This window comes from Zootoca vivipara, chromosome 4 (genome assembly GCF_965207765.1).
Source record: "Zootoca vivipara chromosome 4, rZooViv2.hap1.1, whole genome shotgun sequence".
NCBI classification, from domain to species: Eukaryota; Metazoa; Chordata; class Lepidosauria; order Squamata; family Lacertidae; genus Zootoca; species Zootoca vivipara.
Window position 1 is genome coordinate 83,503,411 of NC_142587.1, and position 20,712 is coordinate 83,524,122.

Genomic DNA, 20,712 nt, shown 5'->3' on the forward strand with positions numbered 1-20,712 from the left:
GGACAGAGAGTTCCTACATTTCCTTGTCCTGAACCCTTTAAATTCCCTGTTCACAGTCATGTCTCTTCACTCAGTTTATGGACTCTCTCCTTCTGCCTGCAGAGTAATTGGCAGCTGAGAGACGGTAAGTAGAACTCCAAGTGAGGGCAAAGAAAGGCAAGGCTTTCAATGTAGCCAGAATGATGTAGGCCTGGTCAACTGTCAGACTTGAGTGAAGTAGAGCTGGGTGGGTTTCAGCCAAGTATTCTTGTTCTTGGTATTAGGCCCTTGGTATTACCCCACTTTTCACACAAGTTTTTAGGGTATTTAAATATGCATTTCTTTTGAAGGGTTGCAAGTCTATAAAACAGAGTTTGCATAGGAGAGACATTTTAGCAAGGGCAAAGGGTGGGTAAGAAATGCACATTTTATTAGTTTTTTCAATAATATTTTTATTAGTTTTCATTTACAATAGAATAATAGCCTCATTATAACATTACCATTTTATAATAGAATTATTAATATCAATCCTTCAAATATTGAATTATATAATTTAGATAAAGTAGCCTCTCACGTGCTAGAACTGATGGCTTGATTATTTGCTTCATTTCTGCGTTCCAAAATCTTCTTAATTTTCATTGCATTCCAGTCATAATAATAAGAATCCCTTATACAACAACTGCAATATTGTCCATAAGCTTTAATTAGCTTGTGTTTAAGTAAACAAACTTACCGGTCCAGTTGCGCTTCCGGACGTAAATCTTCCTTTTCAGCAGAGCGTTTTGCGCCACGGCAAAGAGTAAGGGTGAGTCAGCTAGAGTCATAAATTCAGGAACTCTGGAGGACGTTGCAAACTCAAAAGACTTTATTTACAGAAAATATAGCCTGGAGATAAGGCAGACATCCTTCATCTCTTGCCAAGTAGAAACTTAAACAAAACTTTGCCTCAGCGCACAATCTTGAGGCATGATTACAGCCACCAAGAGAAAAACCACTCCTAAGAGAAAAAAACGCTACTACCGGTAAGAGAATGAGCACATGTAAGGAACTGACTATTTATACAGGCTGTCTTACATTCCCAGATGTTTCATGATGCTCAGCTGCTCAGTGTTCAGAGCGATTAGTATAACTTAACCCTTTAATACCAACAAATATTAAAAATTTCTATTCTATTCTTGTTGACACATTAAATGATTTATAAGAGTACAAGTGAGGAACTCAAACTTTATGATATTGTATTATTTTATTATCATCTTTCTGTTTGCGGTGGGACAAATGTTTAGTCAGGGTGGGTAGTAGTTTAATTTTAGCATAATTGTTTCTTGCTTTGTTTCTACTTTCATTATTTTGTTATGTTATTGTATAGTTTGTATTTGCTTTATAAGGGGAAAGGGTCAGGGCTGCCTGGGAGGGGTTTCCCTCTAGGGGGAAACACAAGATTCAGGAAGATTTTGAGCAGAGGAGAGAGAACCACAATTTCTGGGGAATAAATTGTCAAGGCTGTTATTCTTCCATTCAGTTTTTGCAGCTCGATCTGGTGCAGTCCACCTTCCATGGATCTCTCTACCAGTGCTGTGGTCTTCCTGTTCCTCACCTACCACCTCTGTGAGGCAGGAGATCGGAAGTATAATTCAGTCCTCACGGTGCCCAATGGCGGGAAGTGGGGAGAATGGGGGAAAATTGAATTCTGTCCCTCAGGATATGCATCTGGATTCTCATTGAAGGTAAAGGCTTCCCAAGGAGTAGTCACTATAATATAATATAATATAATATAATATAATATAATATAATATAATATAATATAATATAATATAATATAATATAATATAATATAATATAATATAATATAATATAATATAAATGTCAGGGGATTCTTGCGACTACTCTCGAGTAACGACGCTCCTCATGTTACTTTTCCACAACGTGTTTATTGGTGCCTCTATTTACAGTGAGCTAGGTGCAGAAACATGTCTTCTTACTCCAATGCAGAATCTGGAAGTGCCCCCCGGCGCGAACGCCCCCAACATAAATGTCGCGGGACACTGAATCTCCTCCCCTTTCTTCTCTTTCGTAATTCCGGAACCGGATGAAAGGGTCTGCGGTCCATGTTTTCCCTCTCCCCATTTTCCCCTTCTCTCTCCTCCCGCCTGTGGAGTCTGGGCTCTTTCCTCCTGCCTGAGCCCTGGCACTCTCTCTCCGTGTCCTGACTAGCCTCCCCCGAGCCTGTGCTTCCTTCGCTGCTCGGGGAGGGGCTGCTCTTGATGATAGGGGGAGGTACTCTGTACTCTCTCCCCCTTACAATATATATTTCAAGTTGATTGCCATCTTTCTTTCTGAACCTATTGCCTGTATATTGCTGCCTGCAAGGTGCTTTGAAGTGTTGACTGCCATGCTTAAAGATTTAATAGCTGTAAAAAGTATCCATGTCACTTTGTCTATCCACACTGGAGAGGCTAAGAGTGAATTGGATTTTACATAAAAGAAAACTACCATGAATCTGGATGGACTGGAGGAAAAAAGGGACAAGGATACAGACAAGTTTGGAGTGCAATGAGCTGGCAATATTGTGGTCAGGTTTATCTCCCTGAAAGGTGAGCACCCTATTGGCAAATACAGACTAAGCTGTTAGTGTGGAAGCAACCTTGATAAGTTCTGGTGCTTTCTAGGTGGGTTGCCATACATCCAGATTTTCCTTGACGTGTCCAGGATTTCAACAACTTTCCCCCCAAAAGCTCAACAACAGTTTTGTGTCCAGATTTCACTTCTTGAAATAATATGGCAACCATAACTTCACAAACTGGAGGAAACCTGCTGTTGAATATGAAGACATAAGAGAGGGATGGAGGGTGCCTTAGCCAGTCATTAGCAACATCAATTTTTTTCTTATTAAAATTGCTTACTTGGGGCCATTGGACTGGTTTCACCACAAAGCTACTGTATTTTGGTGCAGCTGGGAATGAAAACCTTAATCCATAACCAGTTAATACTTGTACACAAGTAGGGGCCTGTAATTATGAACAGATAACTGCTAATTCAGGTTGCAAGCTAGTAGTTTGGAAAATTCAGACTGCAGATGTAGTCAGAGTCCAAGTTCGGTTAACTACAATAACAACCCCCCCCTTTTGTAACATACAAAATATCTTTTTTCTGTTTTGTTTTCTACATGGGTACTATTTCTTGTTTCTTTGATTTTGTGTCTCGTCTTACTCTGTACACTTGTAATTTTATACTTTTTATTTTTCAATAAAGAATATAACACAGAGTCCCAGCTTGCAAAAACAGCTTTATTACAGTCTCTTTCTCTCTTTTCCACCAGCCATCAGTAGAAGATTTTGATGGTGATGCTACCGGCCTCAGTGGCATCCGTCTCCATTGCAGTAGTGGTGAAGTTATACAATCTAGAGTCGGACTGTAAGTATCTTCTTGATTTTTCTCTTTGTTGCTTGGAAAGTGATGGTGTAAGGGGCTGGCTGAAATCTATTATGCTTCAGCACCAGGACAGGATAATGTCAGGGCCTATCAGCCTCATTCTCAGCTCTCGGAGTCTAAGGATACCAACTCTAGGTTGCCTTCTGAATTTTAGAGGGACCCAAGCCCCACATAACAAAGAGGAAAGAGACTGCAACAACAGAGTACAAAGGTCAGGAAAAGCAGAGTTTCTTCCTGAGGACCACACATCCCAAGGAAAGAGAGAGCAAGAGGAAACCACCATCTATCCTGAGAGTGGGGAACCTCAAGTCCAGGGGTCAAATGTGGTCCCCTAACTTCTCTGTCTGGTCCTCATGAATATCTGTGACTGTTAGGGGTCAGGACCTCAGGCAGGAAGGAGAGGCAGGCTGAGCAAAAAAGCTGTATGAAAAGGCCAAGACCTACCTTTACCAGTGGCTGTGCCTTCCTGAGAGAAAGGAGGCACAATACTGAAGCTCTCCTTCCTGCCAGAGGAACTGGCCTAAAAGATCAATGCCTCCAATCAACAGCTGTTTAGCAGAGACCTTGATACTGTGGGGTCCAGGTGCTGCTTTGCCAGTGGCTTTCTTGCAGGAAAGTCACTACCACTTAAGTGAGTGGATCCCATCCTGCATGGTGCTGGTCACTGGACTTCATGAAGGAGTAGCACCACAACACAGAATCAGGTCATTCTGCTTAATATCTGTTAGGCAGGGGAGTAAATCCTACATATCACTGATGAACCCTGACCTTAAAAAAAACCCCATTCTTAAGAGAATATTACGGTTTAAAACCCCTTTAAAGATTCTTCAGCTCCATCCCTAGATTGTTCCAGGGGCATATTGGGAGGGTGTGGTGTGGGTGACCCCTGGGTGGCACAGGGCAAATCCACCTAATCCAGGGGTCACAACACACAGCCCTACTTAAAGTTGAGGTTTAAGTAGAGCTGGACCATAAAGAAGGCTGATCGCCGAAGAATTGATGCTTTTGAATTATGGTGCTGGAGGAGACTCTTGAGAGTCCCATGGACTGCAAGAAGATCAAACCTATCCATTCTTAAGGAAATCAGCCCTGAGTGCTCCCTGGAAGGACAGATCGTGAAGCTGAGGCTCCAATACTTTGGCCACCTCATGAGAAGAGAAGATTCCTTGGAAAAGACCTTGATGTTGGGAAAGATGGAGGGCACAAGGAGAAGGGGACGACAGAGGACGAGATGGTTGGACAGTGTTCTCGAAGCTACGAACATGAGTTTGACCAAACTGCGGGAGGCAGTGCAAGACAGGAATGCCTGGCGTGCTATGGTCCATGGGGTCACGAAGAGTCGGACACGACTAAACGATTAAACAACAACAAACATACTATTGCATTAGGAACAAAACGAGAGAAAAAGTAAAGATGGAAATTTTAAAAAAATTATGGAGAATGAGAAAAAGCTAATTAAAAATCCAAACAATGTGAAAATAAATCAGAATATCAAAATGTTACAAAGTCAGTTTGCAATGATTATTAATCAAGAAGTGAAATGGAATATAAAAAGAATGAGACAGAAATTTTTTGAATTTGCAAATAAATCAGGCAAATGGCTGGTGTGGCAAATCAAAAAAAGGAAATCCCAAATTAAAATTAATAAAATAACCTTGGAAGGAAAAGAAGTAGAGAATCTGAAAGAAATTAGGAATGGATTTTAAAATTTTTATAGACAGTTATATAAAAAAGCTGGAAAGGGAAATATAAGCAGAATTGAAGAATATCTAAACAAAAAGAAGTGCAACAAATTCCATCAGAATAGAAAGAGCGACTGAATGAGTTAATGGAAATTGAAGAAATTTAAAATGCAATAAAAGAATTAAAAAGTGGAAAGGCGCCAGGACCAGATGGATTCGCTGCAAAATATTATAAAGAACTGAAACATACCCTGCTTGTACCGTTAGAAGAAGTTATGAATAATATATTAAAGAATGGAGAAATACCAGAAACATGGAACATGGAAAGAAGCAAATATCACATTAATACCCAAACCAGACTCTGATTCATTGTAAGTTAAAAACTATTGGCCGATTTCATTATTAAATAATGATTATAAATTATTTGCAAGTATTTTGGCAAATAGATTGAAAAAAGTATTGAATGAAATAATACATACAGATCAAGCAGGCTTTCTTCCTGGCCGACAGATGAAATATAATATAAGGAATGTGGTGAATATCATTGAATATTTGATGGCCAGGAATGAAAAGTAAGCGACATTAATCTTTTTGGATGCAGAGAAGGCCTTTGATAATATATCCTGGGAATTTATGGTAAAGAATTTGGAATTAATGGATATTGGACAATTGTTTATAAGAGGAATTAAAGCGATATATTCTAATCGAAAAGCAAAATTAATAGTAAATAATGTAGTAACAGAAAATATTGAGATTACGAAAGGTACAAGACAGGGATGTCCATTGTCACCATTATTATCCATCTCGGTTCTGGAAGTCTTCCTAAAGACCAGGCATCCCCAAACTGCAGCCCTCCAGAAGTTTTGGCATACAACTCCCATGATCCCTAGCTAACAGGACCAGTGGTCAGGGATGATGGGAATCGTAGTCCAAAACATCTGGAGGGCCGAAGTTTGGGGATGCCTCCTAAAGACTATAAGGGAAAATGAGAAAATAAAAGGAATTTCAGTTGGCAGAAGAGAGTATAAAGCCTTTGCAGACGACTTGGCATTAACAGTGGAAGACCCATTATGCAGTATTAATGAGGTATTAGAAGAAATTGAACAATTCGGACAAGTTGCAGGTTTTAAATTAAACAAAAAGAAAACTAAAATGTTGGCTAAAAATGTGAAACAAGATTTGGTGGATAGGTTGCAACAACAGACTGGTATAGAAATAGTCAAAAAAGTAAAGTATTTTGGAATTTGGTTAATATTTAATATTTAATATTTGAGTAATATTTACTGATTGTAATGTTTGAAAGAAAATATAAAGAAAATGATGTATTGATGGTATATCACACCAGTGAAATTAGCCAAAACGTATAAAACAGGTAATAAATGTTGGAAATGTAAGGAAAAAGAAGGAACGTTTTATCATATATGGTGGGAATGTAAGAAAGTGAAAAACTTCTGGAAAATGATATACAATGAGATGAAAAAGATGTTAAGATATACATTAATTAAAAACCCAGCTTTTCTACTTGGTATTGTAGGAGAGGATATTAGCAGACAAGATAAAAAAAACTGTTTTTGTATGTGACGACGGCATTAAGAGTACTATTGGCACAGAGATGGAAACAAGAAGAATTACCGATGATAGAAGAATGGCAGACGAAGTTAATGGACTACACAAAATTGGACAAGATGACAGGGAGAATTCAAAACTGGCGGGACCAGAGGTTCTTGAAGGACTGAACTAAATTTGAGAATTATTTGAAAAACAATTGTAAACAACAAATTATGCTAGTAGGTTTGCAAGAAGTTTTGTAAGGAGAAATACATGAAATATTATAGAGAACATTTAGGAATATAAAAATTGGTTATTGTTTATTAAAAGTAATAGTGAATTACGGGACACAAGGATAAGTTAGGAAGATTGGAAAACTTTAGATGGTTTGATGGAAGTACAAAAAAAATATTGTACTGTATAAGATATGAATGAATGTTAAAGGATGTATCGAATTTCCAGGGAGGCAGACATTACCATATTGTCTTTTTTTTTTTTTGCAGGTGGGGAGAGTGGAAAGAGGTTAAGAAATGCCCCTCCAAGGCCTACCTGGTTGCCTTCGCTCTGAGAGTGGAAGACGAACATGGGAAAATTGATAATACAGGAGCCAACAACATCGAGTTCAACTGTGGAGATGAGACTAGACTGGAGGGCAACGGACTGGACTTCGGTAAATACGGCCCGTGGAGCAAGCGCTGCACCGCTGGTGCCATCTGTGGGATTCAAACAAAGGTGCAGGGTTTAGTTGACCTTGATAACACAGCACTTAATGATGTCAAGTTCTTCTGCTGCGACTGAATCACCTGGGCTTCATCCTGCTACAACACAGCTGCCTGTGATCTAATGGTTTGTTGGCATGAAACTTAACCAACAATAAATCTTAACAAAAGAATTGCGTGTACCTTTTGGAGCTTTGTCCCTTCCTGATCTCAATTCCTTAAGCCTGCATGAATTGGTTTTGGATAGGAGGCCAATGCAATGTTAAAGAGGGTACCATCCTAGAGTCGTAGTGTGATATCTTTAGTTCATTGAACTAACCAGGCCCACCAGCCTCTCAATTTGTCCCATGAGGTTGCTTTGAACAAATCACACCCACTTGCCAATCACCAGCCATCTCAGGCACAGAGATCTCTTATGTCTGATCTAACCACCATGCGGTGAGATTTGAGGATTTGAAGGAATTTTAGCACAAGCATAGCATCCAACTCCTAAAGGCCGAGGTCCCTTTGCCTCCCCCATAAACAATTTGAGGGGGTTACGCCTCCCCCCCCCAAGTTGATGGGCATTGCCATTCAAATGGCGTGCATCATGTGATCAATTATGTGGGGCGGAGCTTACCTGCCTCCCCCCATATTGTATTCAAGTCGGCACCCCTGGCACCAAGCACCACCAAGAGCCCAAAGTGCAAGCAGAGTCTTATCCAGAATTTTAGCACTCTGCCCAACAGTGCTAAGCTCAGAGATAAGCCTCGGCTAATATTTCGGAGTCTGGCTTTCTGAATGTGTGTCTGCCTGACTCTTTCTCTCTCTGTGTGTGTGCCTGTTGATTTTATTTATTTTCTATTTCTATTTCTTTCTTTATTTGGATTTTTATTCTGCTTTTGGCCCCATCCACCCATGGAAGATTGGCCACATTCCAATCTACTCCTTGGGGTGAAATTGCTTCCCTGCTCCTGTCATATAGGGATTGACAAATGGATATGTTATTTTCTTCTGAGTCCTGAAGCACAGTAATCAAAACTATGGTTAGAGAGCAGTGGAGTATTGGATCCATGATCACATCTGTGGTCCCAAAGGCTCAGGTGGCCAGAATAGAAGTTCTCCCCTCTTCCGTTTGCTGCACTGGTAAACGGCTGTTGTAGCTGAGTGACCCAGACTGCCACCCTCTTGGCAGAATGTGGCAGCTTTGGATCTAGTGGAATCATTGCCTGGTCTGCACCACCCCAGACTCATTCCTGTAATATCCTGGACTTCATTCTTCCTACTACTGGACACCTTTACTCCTCCAAACAGTTAGGATTGCTCTTTCATTTATGATGTCACTGAGCTGGATCCATGTCGCGATTTTTCAAAGTAGAGAAGGAATTAAAAAATTGGTTGTTGTTGGTTTTTTTTTATAAAAATATCAGTTTTAAATTCAGACATTTAGAGTTTGATCATGAAAACTGAGTGCATGATCAAACCTACCCAAGCACTCGGATCAAAGTATTGTGTTAGAGTTCAATGCTTCATCCAGGGATCTCATCGGGAAACCATTAATATTTTTTAAAAAAACTGAAAGAGGACGAACTGGAAGAGACACAGATGCAGAAAGGGAAAGCAACAGAGGGAGGGAGAAAGAAAGAAAGAAAGAAAGAAAGAGAGAGAGAGAGAGAGAGAGAGAGAGAGAGAGAGAGAGAGAGAGAGAGAGAAGAAAGTTGGGGAAATGTGAAGGACGGAAACAAGGGACCAAGCAAGATGGAGGTTAATAAAAAAGACAAATTTATTGAAAGATGGAATGAAGTTCATTCATGAATCACTGGGATACCAAATTTTGTGACAATATAGACTATGTATGTTATTTTCTCTTTCAGAATTCCTTTTGATTATTTCTCTCATACACAAGTACAGGACAGACATCTTTCTATAATACTTTCGTTGATTGCCTATTCTGTTCTTTCACCAATGAAAAGGAAATGAAATGAAATGAAGAATAAGTGTGTGCCTTCTTATCAGCTGTGAGAGGAGCAGGAAGAGGAGATACAGGGAGCATGTACTGTATTTTTTTTGCTCCATAAGATGCACCTTTTCCCTCCTAAAAGGGGTGGGGAAATGCCTGTGCGTCTTATGAAGTGAAGGGTACCCGCAAAGCGAGAGCCATGCGCAGTGGGTACAGTACCTAAGCGGCTCTCCGCCTGCCCACTTTACAGCATGCCAGGAGGGCTTCTCCCGGCTCGCTGTAAAGTGGGCCTACCCAGAGCCGCTTACCCACTGCATGCAGCTCCCGCTCAAGCAAAGCGGGACCCGTGCACAGTGGGTATGGAACCTAAGCGGCTCTCAGTCTGCCCACTTCAAAGCGGGTGGACCCAGAGCTGCTTATCCACTGCGCGCACCTCTCCAAGCCAGAGGGAGAGTAGTCGCAGTTGCCCCTGCGAGAGCTGGGGACAGAATCAGTGCCCCAAAAGGGCTCCTTTCGGGGCGCTTTCGGGGCGCTGAATTTATCACCTGATAAATTCAAACCCCCGAAGCTGCAGCCGCAGTCAGAACTGAGAATAAAAAGCCGCTGCACAAAGAGCCCAAAGGTAAAGTTAAGCAGGCAGAGGCAAGCTCCGCAAACCGGGAGCGCTCAGGGAGCAAAAACTCTGTGGGGCGAAAGCCCCTGCAGGGGGAAGGAAAGGAAAGGAATAATAATTAACAAAGGAGGGGAAGAAACCAATTGGAAGGAATTTAGGGAAAGAAGGGATAACGGAAAGAAATCACCAGGATGATCCGTCAAAGGCTGCACAGAGGACACGCTGTTAACTTGTTCTGAACGCACGGGCCGAAAGAGGAAGCTCTGGGTCTCGTGCATGGGTATATATAGGTCCCTCGATCCATTTGGACTGTGCCCCATTGGCCCGATTGAACCCAACATTGAGAGACCTACCAATCGGGTGTTGTGGCTGACCAATTTTGTTGTTGTTTAGTCATTTAGTCGTGTCCGACTCTTCGTGACCCCATGGTCCATAGCACGCCAGGCACTCCTGTCTTGCACTTGACCAATCTTACCCACCCACAACACAGGAGGTTGGTCTCCACGTCTCACTTTGGGTGGCGCTGTGGTCTAAACCACAGAGCCTAAGGGCTTGGCGATTGAAGGTCGCCGGTTCGAATCCCTGCGATGGGGTGAGCTTCTGTTGCTTGGTCCCTGCTCCTGCCAACATAGCACTTCGAGAGCACGTCAAAGTGCAAGTAGATAAATAGGTACTGCTCCGGTGGGAAGGTAAACGGCGTTTTCGTGCACTGCTCTGGTTCGCCAGAAGCGGCTTAGTCATGCTGGCCACATGACCTGGAAGCTGTATGCCGGCTCCCTCGGTCAGTAAAGTGAGATGAGCACCGCAACCCCAGAGTCGTCGGTCAGGGGTCCCTTTACCTTTACCTTTAATAGGCCTTACAGTGTGAGGCTTCCTGTAAAATTCTGAAGGGTACTATGAAGCTGAGGGTGAAATTCTGCACTTCTGGTATTCTGTGGACATATCTATACCACAAAGTTACATCACATTTCTATTAGGTGAACTGTCATGGCTTCAACTGAATGGTTTTATGAACAGCAGATTGATGAGAGAACTGTAACTCTCCCTTTGAGAAAACTAATCCACACATACAGTGGAGCCACAGTTATCAAGATACAAGACACCTTCTTTTCCCTCTCTCTGACAGCCTCCTCTGTATGTGTCACCCTCCTTCTCCCCTTTCCTCCATTCCTAGTGGTTTCCCATGAGAAGGAAACTTTACTTTTGCTGGAAGTCTGAACTCCCTGCTTGAGGACTTATGGCCATTAGGGAGAGGATGTGGCTCCAGAGTGACAGTTTGCCCAACCCTGTTCTAAAGCAAGATGTACGGTCCTGCCAAACTGGAACACCTTGGTATAGACCCACATCTACTGACACTGATACAAAATTTGCACTCTAATAACCAAATATATATTAAAGTTTCAAAAGATGGTAGACTTGCAGGACCAATTTTCAACAATCGAGGAGTTAGGCAAGACTGTGTCCTGGCACCTACTCTATTCAATCTATTCTTATCTGTTTTACCATCATTTCTTCAGAATGTAACCTCTCATATTCCTTATTTAAACAATATCCCACTTTTTTTATTACTATATGCAGATGATGCAGCAATTATCTCACTTTCTTCTTTGGGTATTAAAAAATTACTTAAGGGCTTTTCAAACTTCTGCTCCCTTAATAATTTAAAAATCAACTATGATAAGACCAAAATTATGCAGGTTACAAAAAGAGGGAACCCAAAAAACTATAAAATCAATGGACATCTAATACAGGAAGTGAAGCATTTCAATTACCTGGGGATTATATTTAAAAATAATATGAACTGGAACACACACATCTGTGCGGCAATAGCTAAGGTTAAAGGGACAGCCCACCATATCAAATCTTATTTTTTTCTCCTGAAGGAAACAGATACATTCCAGCAGTACTGCAAGTAATTGACATGAAACTTTGTGCCCAACTTTTATATGGCACCCCACTGTGGATTTCAGGTGACCTTAAGATGCTGGATAAATTTCATGCATCCCTTCTGAGGTCATTACTAGGACTCGCAAATTCTGTAAAATATGAATCAATATGCTGCGAGCTGGGAATATTGTCTTTATCAGCAAGAGCATGGCTGAGGACCATGAAATATTGGATCTTCCTGCATTACAGAGCCCTATCCCCTAACTCTCTCCTGTATGATCTTTTAAGTGATAATATAATCTACAATCTATCATTGATTTGTAGGAGAAAATTGAATTTGATAGGGCTTAACTTAATTGACTTTGAAAATTCTGATCCCAAAGACATCTGGGAAATTATTAGGAAGACTCTTATAGGAAAAAGTGTTCTCTCCACGCTTGAGGTTGCAAACCGCAGCACCTGTTCTCCTCTCCATTTAAATCTCCCTCTATGCAGAGATTTTCAAAAGGGATACATGACAAATTTGAAAAACCACGAACTGTGTAGGCTGTTTATGCTGGCCAGATTTAATATGTTTCCCTCGATGATGGTGAGAGGAAGATATTTGGGTCTCCCAGAATCAGAGTGTCTCTGCAAATGCAGTAAACGGGAACCTGATACTTTGGAGCATATTTTCTTTTCTTGTGAATTTGGAATTCATGCCAGAAGACAACTATTAGAGGCCTTGCAACTCAATTGGCTGATTTCCAAGCTACCAACTGTTCAGGTCCTACTATCGGACAGGGATGATTAAATTACTACAGCGGTAGCTAAACTTTTGAGAGCTGTCCATGCAGAAAGGCTGGGCCATTACAAAGAGAGTTAGTGCTCCTTAATTGGTAGGTGATGTGGCAGTGTTAAGTTGTAGTATTTATATATATCTATACTCTTCCTGGAGTTAAGGAACTGACTGGGATAAGCCTCGCTCAACTGAGTCTGTATTTTATATAATCTCTATATAAATTTTATGTGATAATGTGTGGTTTGATATGCCTAATAAAGGATATTTGTTTGTTTGATGTACGGTCCTGGTCTTTGGCCTTGAAATGATGTCCTCACCCTTCTGCTAGGTCTCTCCACTCCCCCTGGGAAATGGCTTCTGCTTGTGCCGGAGCTTTGTAGAAGCCACTGGTAAGAGAGGTGAGGAAAGCACAGGACCAGGAAGACATCACAGCCCTCTCCATCTGCTCTGCTCTGTGATGGATCAGTGGAGCATGGGAGTTACATTGCTCAGGACAGAGTGTTCCTACATTTCATTGTCCTGAACCCTTTAAATTCCCTGTTCACAGTCATGTCTCTTCCCTCAGTTTACAGACTTTCTCCTTCTGCCTGCTGAAAGACGGTAAGTAGAACTCCAAGTGAGGGCAAAGAAAGGCAAGGCTTTCAATGTAGCCAGAATGATGTAGGCCTGGTCAACTGTCAGACTTGAGTGAAGTAGAGCTGGGTGGGTTTCAGCCAAGTATTCTTGTTCTTGGTATTAGGCCCTTGGCATTACCCCACTTTTCACACAAGTTTTCAGGGTATTTAAATATGCCCAGAGTTTGCATAGGAGAGACATTTTAGCAAGGCCAAAGGCTGGGTAAGAAATGCACATTTTAGTTTTTTCAATAATATTATTAGTTTTCATTTACAATCAAATAATAGCCTCATCATAACAATATCAGTTTATAATACAATTATTGATATCAATAATTTAAATATCAAATTATATAATTGTCTAGCTCCGAAACGCCCTTGCATGGAGCCCGGACAGCCCCGTGGTTTTCCCTGGAGCTGAGGGTAATGACAATCGCTGAGACGGCTAGAGCAGTGTTTCTCAACCTTTTTTGGGCCACGGCACACTTGTTCTATGAAAAAAAATCCCGCGGCACACCAACTCTGTGCCGCCCTATATTTAGTTTAGTTTGGAGGGGAGACGTAAAGCATGCCACTGAAGAACTGCTGCACGGTAGCCAGGCGGACCCACCAGGCGCTCTCACCTGGGTTGGGGGGTGGCGAGGGGCCCTCTCCTCCCTATCTTTCCCTTTTTCCCTCACCTGGGGGGGCCTCCCTCCTTTTCCTCTTCTCCTGGGGCAGCTGGGGTGGCGACGGCTGCGGCGACGAGGCAGGGAGGTGCTGGGCTTCGGAGCTCTTCCCGGCCGCAGGCGGGCTCGCTGGGGGGCTTTAGCGGCTCCCCGCTTGATCCACCGGGCGATTCCGACGCCCACGCAGCTGCCGCGGAGCCCAGGGGTCCGGCGATCCTCCGGCCGGGCGCTTTCGTTGTCACTCCAGTGGGGTCGCGGGGGGGCCTCCAGCGGCTCCCCGGTCGATCCGCTGGGCTCGCTTGGCGCCCGCGTACCGGCGGCGGTTCCGGCGGTCCGGAGGCTAGGCTGGCGGCACAGGCACGCTGGTCGCTCTCAGGAGCTTCGCGCTGCCGTGCCGCGCGCCATCTTGCCTCGCCGGAAGTCCGTCAGTGCCCTTTCTCCTCGCCGCACGTGGCGGCACACCAGCCAGTGTCTCACGGCACACTACTGTGCCGCGGAACACCGGTTGAGAAACGTCGATCCCACCAAGTGGCGACGGCGACGGCGAAGAAGACTTTCTTCACCGCCTCTATTTGCATCTGCAGAAAATAGTAGCAGGAGACTCTTTCAGGTGGTTCGCAATTTAATGGAACACCTTTACCACCGGGGACTGGTAAAGACCCCAAGATCTCCTGCAATGATTTTGCAAAGTTTTTTGCAGATAAAGTCGCTCAGATTTGGAAGGAGGTAGACACCACCATGGAAGCAGGGCTGGGGTGGAAGAGTGCTGGAGCATAGAATCAATTTCAGTCCGTTACCTCCAAGGATGTGGACAGGCTGCTTAGATGAGTGAAACCGGTCTCCTTGATCTTTGCGCATCCTGGCTAGTAAAAGCGAGCCTAGAAGGGCTGGGCGATGGGTTCTGCGGGGTGGTGAATGCTTCCCTCTGCGAGGGAGCCTTCCCAGACCCGCTGAAAGAGACGGTCATTAAACCGCTTCTTAAAAAAACATATTTAGACCCGGCCAATATGGCTAACTATTGCCCAGTCTCAAATTTACTATTCTTGGGCAAGGTGATAGGGCGGGTGGTTGCTGAACATCTCCAAGTACGCCTGGAGGATGTGGACCATTTGGATCCCTTCCAATCGGGATTCAGGCCTCACCACGGGACTGAAACTGCCTTGGTCGCACTGGTCAATGATCTCCGGCAAGCTAGGGACAAAGGTGAGAGCTGTTTCCTAGTTCTGCTGGATCTCTCAGCGGCCTTTGACCATAATATCCTTCTGGACCGTCTAGAAGGGCTGGGTGCTGGGGGCACTGTTATACAGTGATTCCGCTCCTTTCTCCGGGGCTGTGTCCAGAAAGTGCTGTTGGGGGATGAGTGTTCAGACCCCTGGGCACTCACTTGTGGGGTGCCTCAGTATTCCATTCTCTCCCCCATGCTTTTTAATATCTATACGAAGCCGCTGGGAGAGATCATCAGGGAGTTTGGACTGGGTTTTCATCAGTATGCAGATGACACCCAGCCCTACCTCTCTTTTAAATCAGAACCAGTGAAGGTGGTGAAGGTCCTGTGTGAGTGCCTGGAGGTGGTTGGAAGATGGATGGCAGCTAACGGATTGAGGTTGAATCCTGACAAGACAGAAGTACTGTTTTGGGGGGACAGGGCGTGTTGGGGGTGGGTGTTGGGGACTCCCTGGTCCTGAATGGAGTAACTGTGCCCCTGAAGGACCAGGTGTGTAGCCTGGGAGTCATTTTGGACTCTCAGCTGTCCATGGAGGCGCAGGTTAATTCTGTGTCCAGGGCAGCTTTTTCCCAGCTCCATCTGGTATGCAGGCTGAGACCCTACCTGCCCGCAGACTGTCTCACCAGAGTGGTGCATGCTCTGGTTATCTCCTGCTTGGATTAGTGCAATGTGCTTTATGTGGGCTACCTTTGAAGGTGACCTGGAAACTGCAATTAATCCAGAATGCGGCAGCTAGACTAGTGACTGGGAGTGGCCACCGGGACCACATAACACCGGTCCTGAGATATCTACATTGGCTCTCAGTACGTTTCCGAGCACAATTCAAAGTGTTAGTGTTGACCTTTAAAGCCCTAAAAGGCCTCGGTCCAGTATTCCTGAAGGAGCATCTCCACCCCCATCGTTCAGCCCGGTCACTGAGATCCAGCACCGAGGGCCTTCTGGTGGTTCCCTCATTGCGAGAAGTGAGGTTACAGGAAACCAGACAGAGGGCCTTCTCGGTAGCGGCACCCGCCCTGTGGAACACCCTTCCATCAGAGAGGTCAAGGAAATAAGCAGCTACCATATTTTTCGCTACATAAGACGCACCTGACCAAAAGATGCACCTAATTTTTAGAGGAAAGGGGGAATGCCCTGGTTTTTTTTAGGATCAGCTCAGAGTTGTGCAGCTTCTTTTGCAAAGGGGGAAAGCGCCGTTTTGGGGAGATCAGCTCACAGCTACTGTCTTTTGATAATAATAATAATAATAATAATAATGTTACAGTATCAATGATATATATATATATATATATATATATATATATATATATATATATATACTATATTTATATAGTTAATTTACTTAATTTAATTTACTTTCTTCATATTCCTAGAGCTCTGTTGCATCAGAGAGGAGAGACGGTTTGTCTACATATATACTGAAATAAACGGTAAGTGATTCCCATTTCCTTACATTGTCCTCCAAATTTGTTTCTTTCAATATTTCGTGTTTTCTAGCTACATTATAGTAGGATATTATCTTTGTTAAGTGAAAGTTATAAAAAAAAAGAAGAAGAAGCAAGTACCTACGGTATAAAATTATATAAAACTGTATAAAACAGTGTGTGCGATTGAAAACAACTATAATATGGATAAGTCTAATTTAGGTTGTGAAGGAACAGGGGTAGGGGTAGGATTAGGGGTGGGGGGAGGGGAAGGGGATTTTGTATGTAATCGGTATTTTGTTGTTGTGCCTTGTTTTTGCCTTGTTGGTTTTCGTTCTTTTTTAATTGTTGTATATGCACAAATTATTAATAAACTTTATTTTTTTTTAAAAAAAAGCTACTGTCTTTTGATGGAGCTGGGAATGTAAACCTTAATCCATAACCAGTAATACTTGTACACAAGTAGGGGCCTGTAATTATGAACAGATAACTGCAGTCTGAATGTGAGTGTTGTCAGAGTCCAAGTTCGGTTAACTACAATAACAACCCCCCTTTTGTAACACACAACATCTCTTTTTTCTGTTTTGTTTTCTACATGGGTACTATTTCTTGTTTCTTTGATTTTGTGTCTGGTCTTACTCTGTACACTTGTAATTTTGTACTTTTTATTTTTCAATAAAGGATATAAAACAGAGTCATAGCTTGCAAAAACAGCTTTATTGCAGTCTCTTTCTCTCTTTTCCACCAGGTACAGGAAAAACAAGGTAAGAATAAAGATGATACTTCCCTCAATGGCATCCGTCTCCATTGCAATAAAGGTGCAGCTGTAGAATCTACCGTTGGACCGTGAGCATCTTCTTGATTTTTTTCTTTTTTGTTTGGAAAGTGATGGTGTGAGGGGCTGGCTGAAATCTATTATTCTTCAGCACCAGGGCAGGATAATGTCAGGGTCTATCAGCCTCATTCTTAGCTCTCGGAGTCTAAGGATACCAACTCTAGGTTGCCTTCTGAATTTTAGGGGGACCCAAGCCCAACATAACAAAGAGGAAAGAGACTGCAACAACAGAGTTCAAAGGTCAGGAAAAGCAGAGTTTCTTCCTGAGGACCACACATCCCAAGGAAAGAGAGAGCAAGAGGAAACCACCATCTATCCTGAGAGTGGGGAACCTCAAGTCCAGGGGTCAAATGTGGTCCCCTAACTTCTCTGTCTGGTCCTCATGAATATATGTGACTGTTAGGGGTCAGGACATCACGCAGGAAGGAGAGGCAGGCTGAGCAAAAAAGCTGTATGAAAAGGCCAAGACCTACCTAACCAGTGGCTGTGCCTTCCTGAGAGAAAGTAGGCACAATACTGAAGCTCTCCTTCCTGCCGGAGGCACTGGCATAAAAGATCAATGCCTCCACTCAGCAGCTGTTTAGCAGAGACCTTGATCCTGTGGGGTGCAGGTGCTGCTTTGCCAGTGGCTTTCTTGCAGGAAAGTCACTACCACTTAAGTGAGTGGATCCCATTCTGGGTTGGTGCTGGTCACTGGACTTCATGAAGGAGTAGCAACACCACACAGAATCAGGTCGTTCTGCTTAATATCTGTTAGGCAAGAGCAGCAGATCCGAGAAGGCACAGATGACCCCAATTCTTAAGAGAATATTACGGTTTAAAACCCCGTTAAAGATTCTTTAGCTCCATCCCTAGATTGTTCCAGGGGCAGATTGGGAGGGTGTGGTGTGGGTGACCCCTGGGTGGCACAGGGCAAATCCACCTAAACCAGGGCTCACAACACACAGCCCTTTTGAGAAGTTGAGGTTTGGGAGACATACTATACCTGATGAGGTCTACAAAAGACACCTTTAAAAAATCTAAGGAGGCAACTGCCCTCTTGACTTTCGTGTGGAAAGCAATTCATTCCAATTTGGATCATATTTCCAGAGAGGCAGACATTACCACGTTGTCTCTTTTCTTTTCTTTTCTTTTCTTTCTTTGCAGGAAGGGGAACTGGACAAAGATTGAGGAATGCCGCAGGGGTCTCCTGATCTCCTTTGATCTAAGAGTGGAAGGCCCACAATTGATGCTTGATGATACAGCAGCCAACAACATCCAGTTTAGCTGTACAGATGGGACTAGACTGGAGGGCAAGTCCACCAACTTTGGTACTTACGGCCCATGGAGCAAGCGCTGCACCACTGGTGCCATCTGTGGGATCCAAACAAAGGTGGAGGCTTCAGCTCAAGTTGATAGCACAGCACTTAATGATGCCAAGTTCTTCTGCTGCAACTGAATCACCTGGGCTTCATCCTGCTACAACACAGCTGCCTGTCATCTAATGGTTTGTTGGCATGAAACTTAACCAACAATAAATCTTAACAAAAGAGTTGCGTGTACCTTTTTGGAGCTTTGTCCCTTCCTTAAGCCTGCATGAATTGGTTTTATATAGGAGGCCAATGCGAAGTTAAAGAGGGTACCATCCTAGAGCCGTAGTGTGATAGCTTTAGCCAGGCCCACCAGTCTCTCAATTTGTCCCATGAGGTTGCTTTGAAAAAAATCACACCCACTTGCCAATCATCAGCCATCTCACGCACAGAGATCTATTTTTTTCTGATCTAAGCACCATGTGGTAAGATTTGAGGATTTGAAGGAATCTTAGCACCAAGCATAGCAACCAACTCCTAGGGGCCGAGGTCCCTTTGCCTCCCCCATAAACTATTTGACTCACGCCTCCCCCCAAGTTGATAGGCATTGCCATTCCAATGGCGTGCATCTTATGATCAATTATGTGGGGTGCAACTTACCTGCCTCCCCCCATATTGTATTCAAGTCGGCACCCCTGGCACCAAGCACCACCAAGAGCCCAAAGTGCAAGCAGAATCTTTTCCCTAATTTTAGCACTTTGACCCAACAGTGCTAAGCTCAGAGATACCAATAAGCCTCGGGCTGCTATTTGAGAGTAGAAGGCAACATTTGCACATATTCCTACTCCAGGAGTGTGGAGGAGGAGGATGTAAATGCCTTTACTCTTAAAGTGCAAGCAGCATTTCATTTACCTTCATGACTCTGCTTGCTCTTGGAGAGCAAAGATTAGGGAAAGGGATCTCTGGCTTTCTGAATGTGTATATGTATACTTGTCTGCCTGACTGCCTCTTTCCCTCTCTATGTGTGTGCGCCTGTTTATTTTATTTATTTTCTATTTTTTTATTTATTTCGATTTTTATTCTGCTTTTCGCCCCATCCACCCATGGAAGATTGGCCACATTCCAATCTACCCCTTGGGGTGAAATTGCTTCCCTGCTCCTGTCATATAGGGATTGACAAACGGATATGTTATTTTCTTCTGAGTCCTGAAACACAGCAATCAAAACTATGGTTAGAGAGCAGTCGAGTAGTAAAGGTAAAATGTAAAGGACCCCTGGATGGTTAAGTCCAGGCAAAGGCGACTATGGGGTTGCGGCGCTCATCTTGTTTTCAGGCTGTGGGAGCCAGTGTTTGTCCACAGACAGCTTTCTGGGTCATGTGGCCAGCATGACTCATCCGCTTCTGGTGCAACAGATACCATGACAAAAACCAGAGCCTGCGGAAATGCTGTTTACCTTCCCGCCGCAGCGGTACCTGTTTATCTACTTGCACTGGTGTGCTTTTGAACTGCCAGGTTGGCAGGAGCTGGGACAGAGCAACGGGAGCTCACTCCGTTGCGGGGATTCAAATAGTGGATCCATGATCACATCTGTGGTTCCAGATGCTCAGGTGACCAGAATAAAAGTTCTCCCCTCTTCTGTTTGCTGCACTGGTAAATGGCTGAATAAATGGCTGTTATAGCTGAGTGACCCAGACTGCCACCTTCTTGGCAGAATATAGTAGCTTCCTTCCTTCCTTCTCTCTCTTCCCTCCCTCCTGCCTACCTTCCCTCTCTCTTCCTCTCTCTCTCTCTCTCTCTCTCTCTCTCTCTCTCTCTCTCTCTCTCTCTCTCTCTCTTTCTCTCTCTCCCCTTCCTTCCTTCCTTCCTTCCTTCCTTCCTTCCTTCCTTCCTTCCTTCCTTCCTTCCTTCCTTCCTTCCCTCTTTCTTTCTCTCTCTCTCTCTCTCCCCCCCTTCCTTCCTTCCTTCCTTCCTTCCTTCCTTCCTTCCTTCCTTCCTTCCTTCCTTCCTTCCTTCCTTCCTTCTCTCTCCCGCCCTCACCGCTTCCTTCCTTCTTCTGAGCTGTTGAAGGCTCGCTAGAAAAG

The 20,712-nt window shown here is 43.7% G+C and overlaps 1 protein-coding gene across 1 annotated transcript; it reads left to right on the forward strand.

The window, feature by feature from the left end:
• Positions 1-1,526: 1,526 nt before the first annotated feature.
• Positions 1,527-18,778, forward strand: LOC132592040 (vitelline membrane outer layer protein 1-like). The gene is made up of 5 exons (XM_088668993.1): positions 1,527-1,721; positions 12,199-12,218; positions 12,253-12,257; positions 17,207-17,351; positions 18,487-18,778. Exons 1-5 carry the CDS (start codon positions 1,533-1,535, stop codon positions 18,776-18,778), a joined length of 651 nt encoding a protein of 216 aa, XP_088525119.1. The 5' UTR covers positions 1,527-1,532.
• The last annotated feature ends 1,934 nt before the right edge of the window (positions 18,779-20,712 follow it).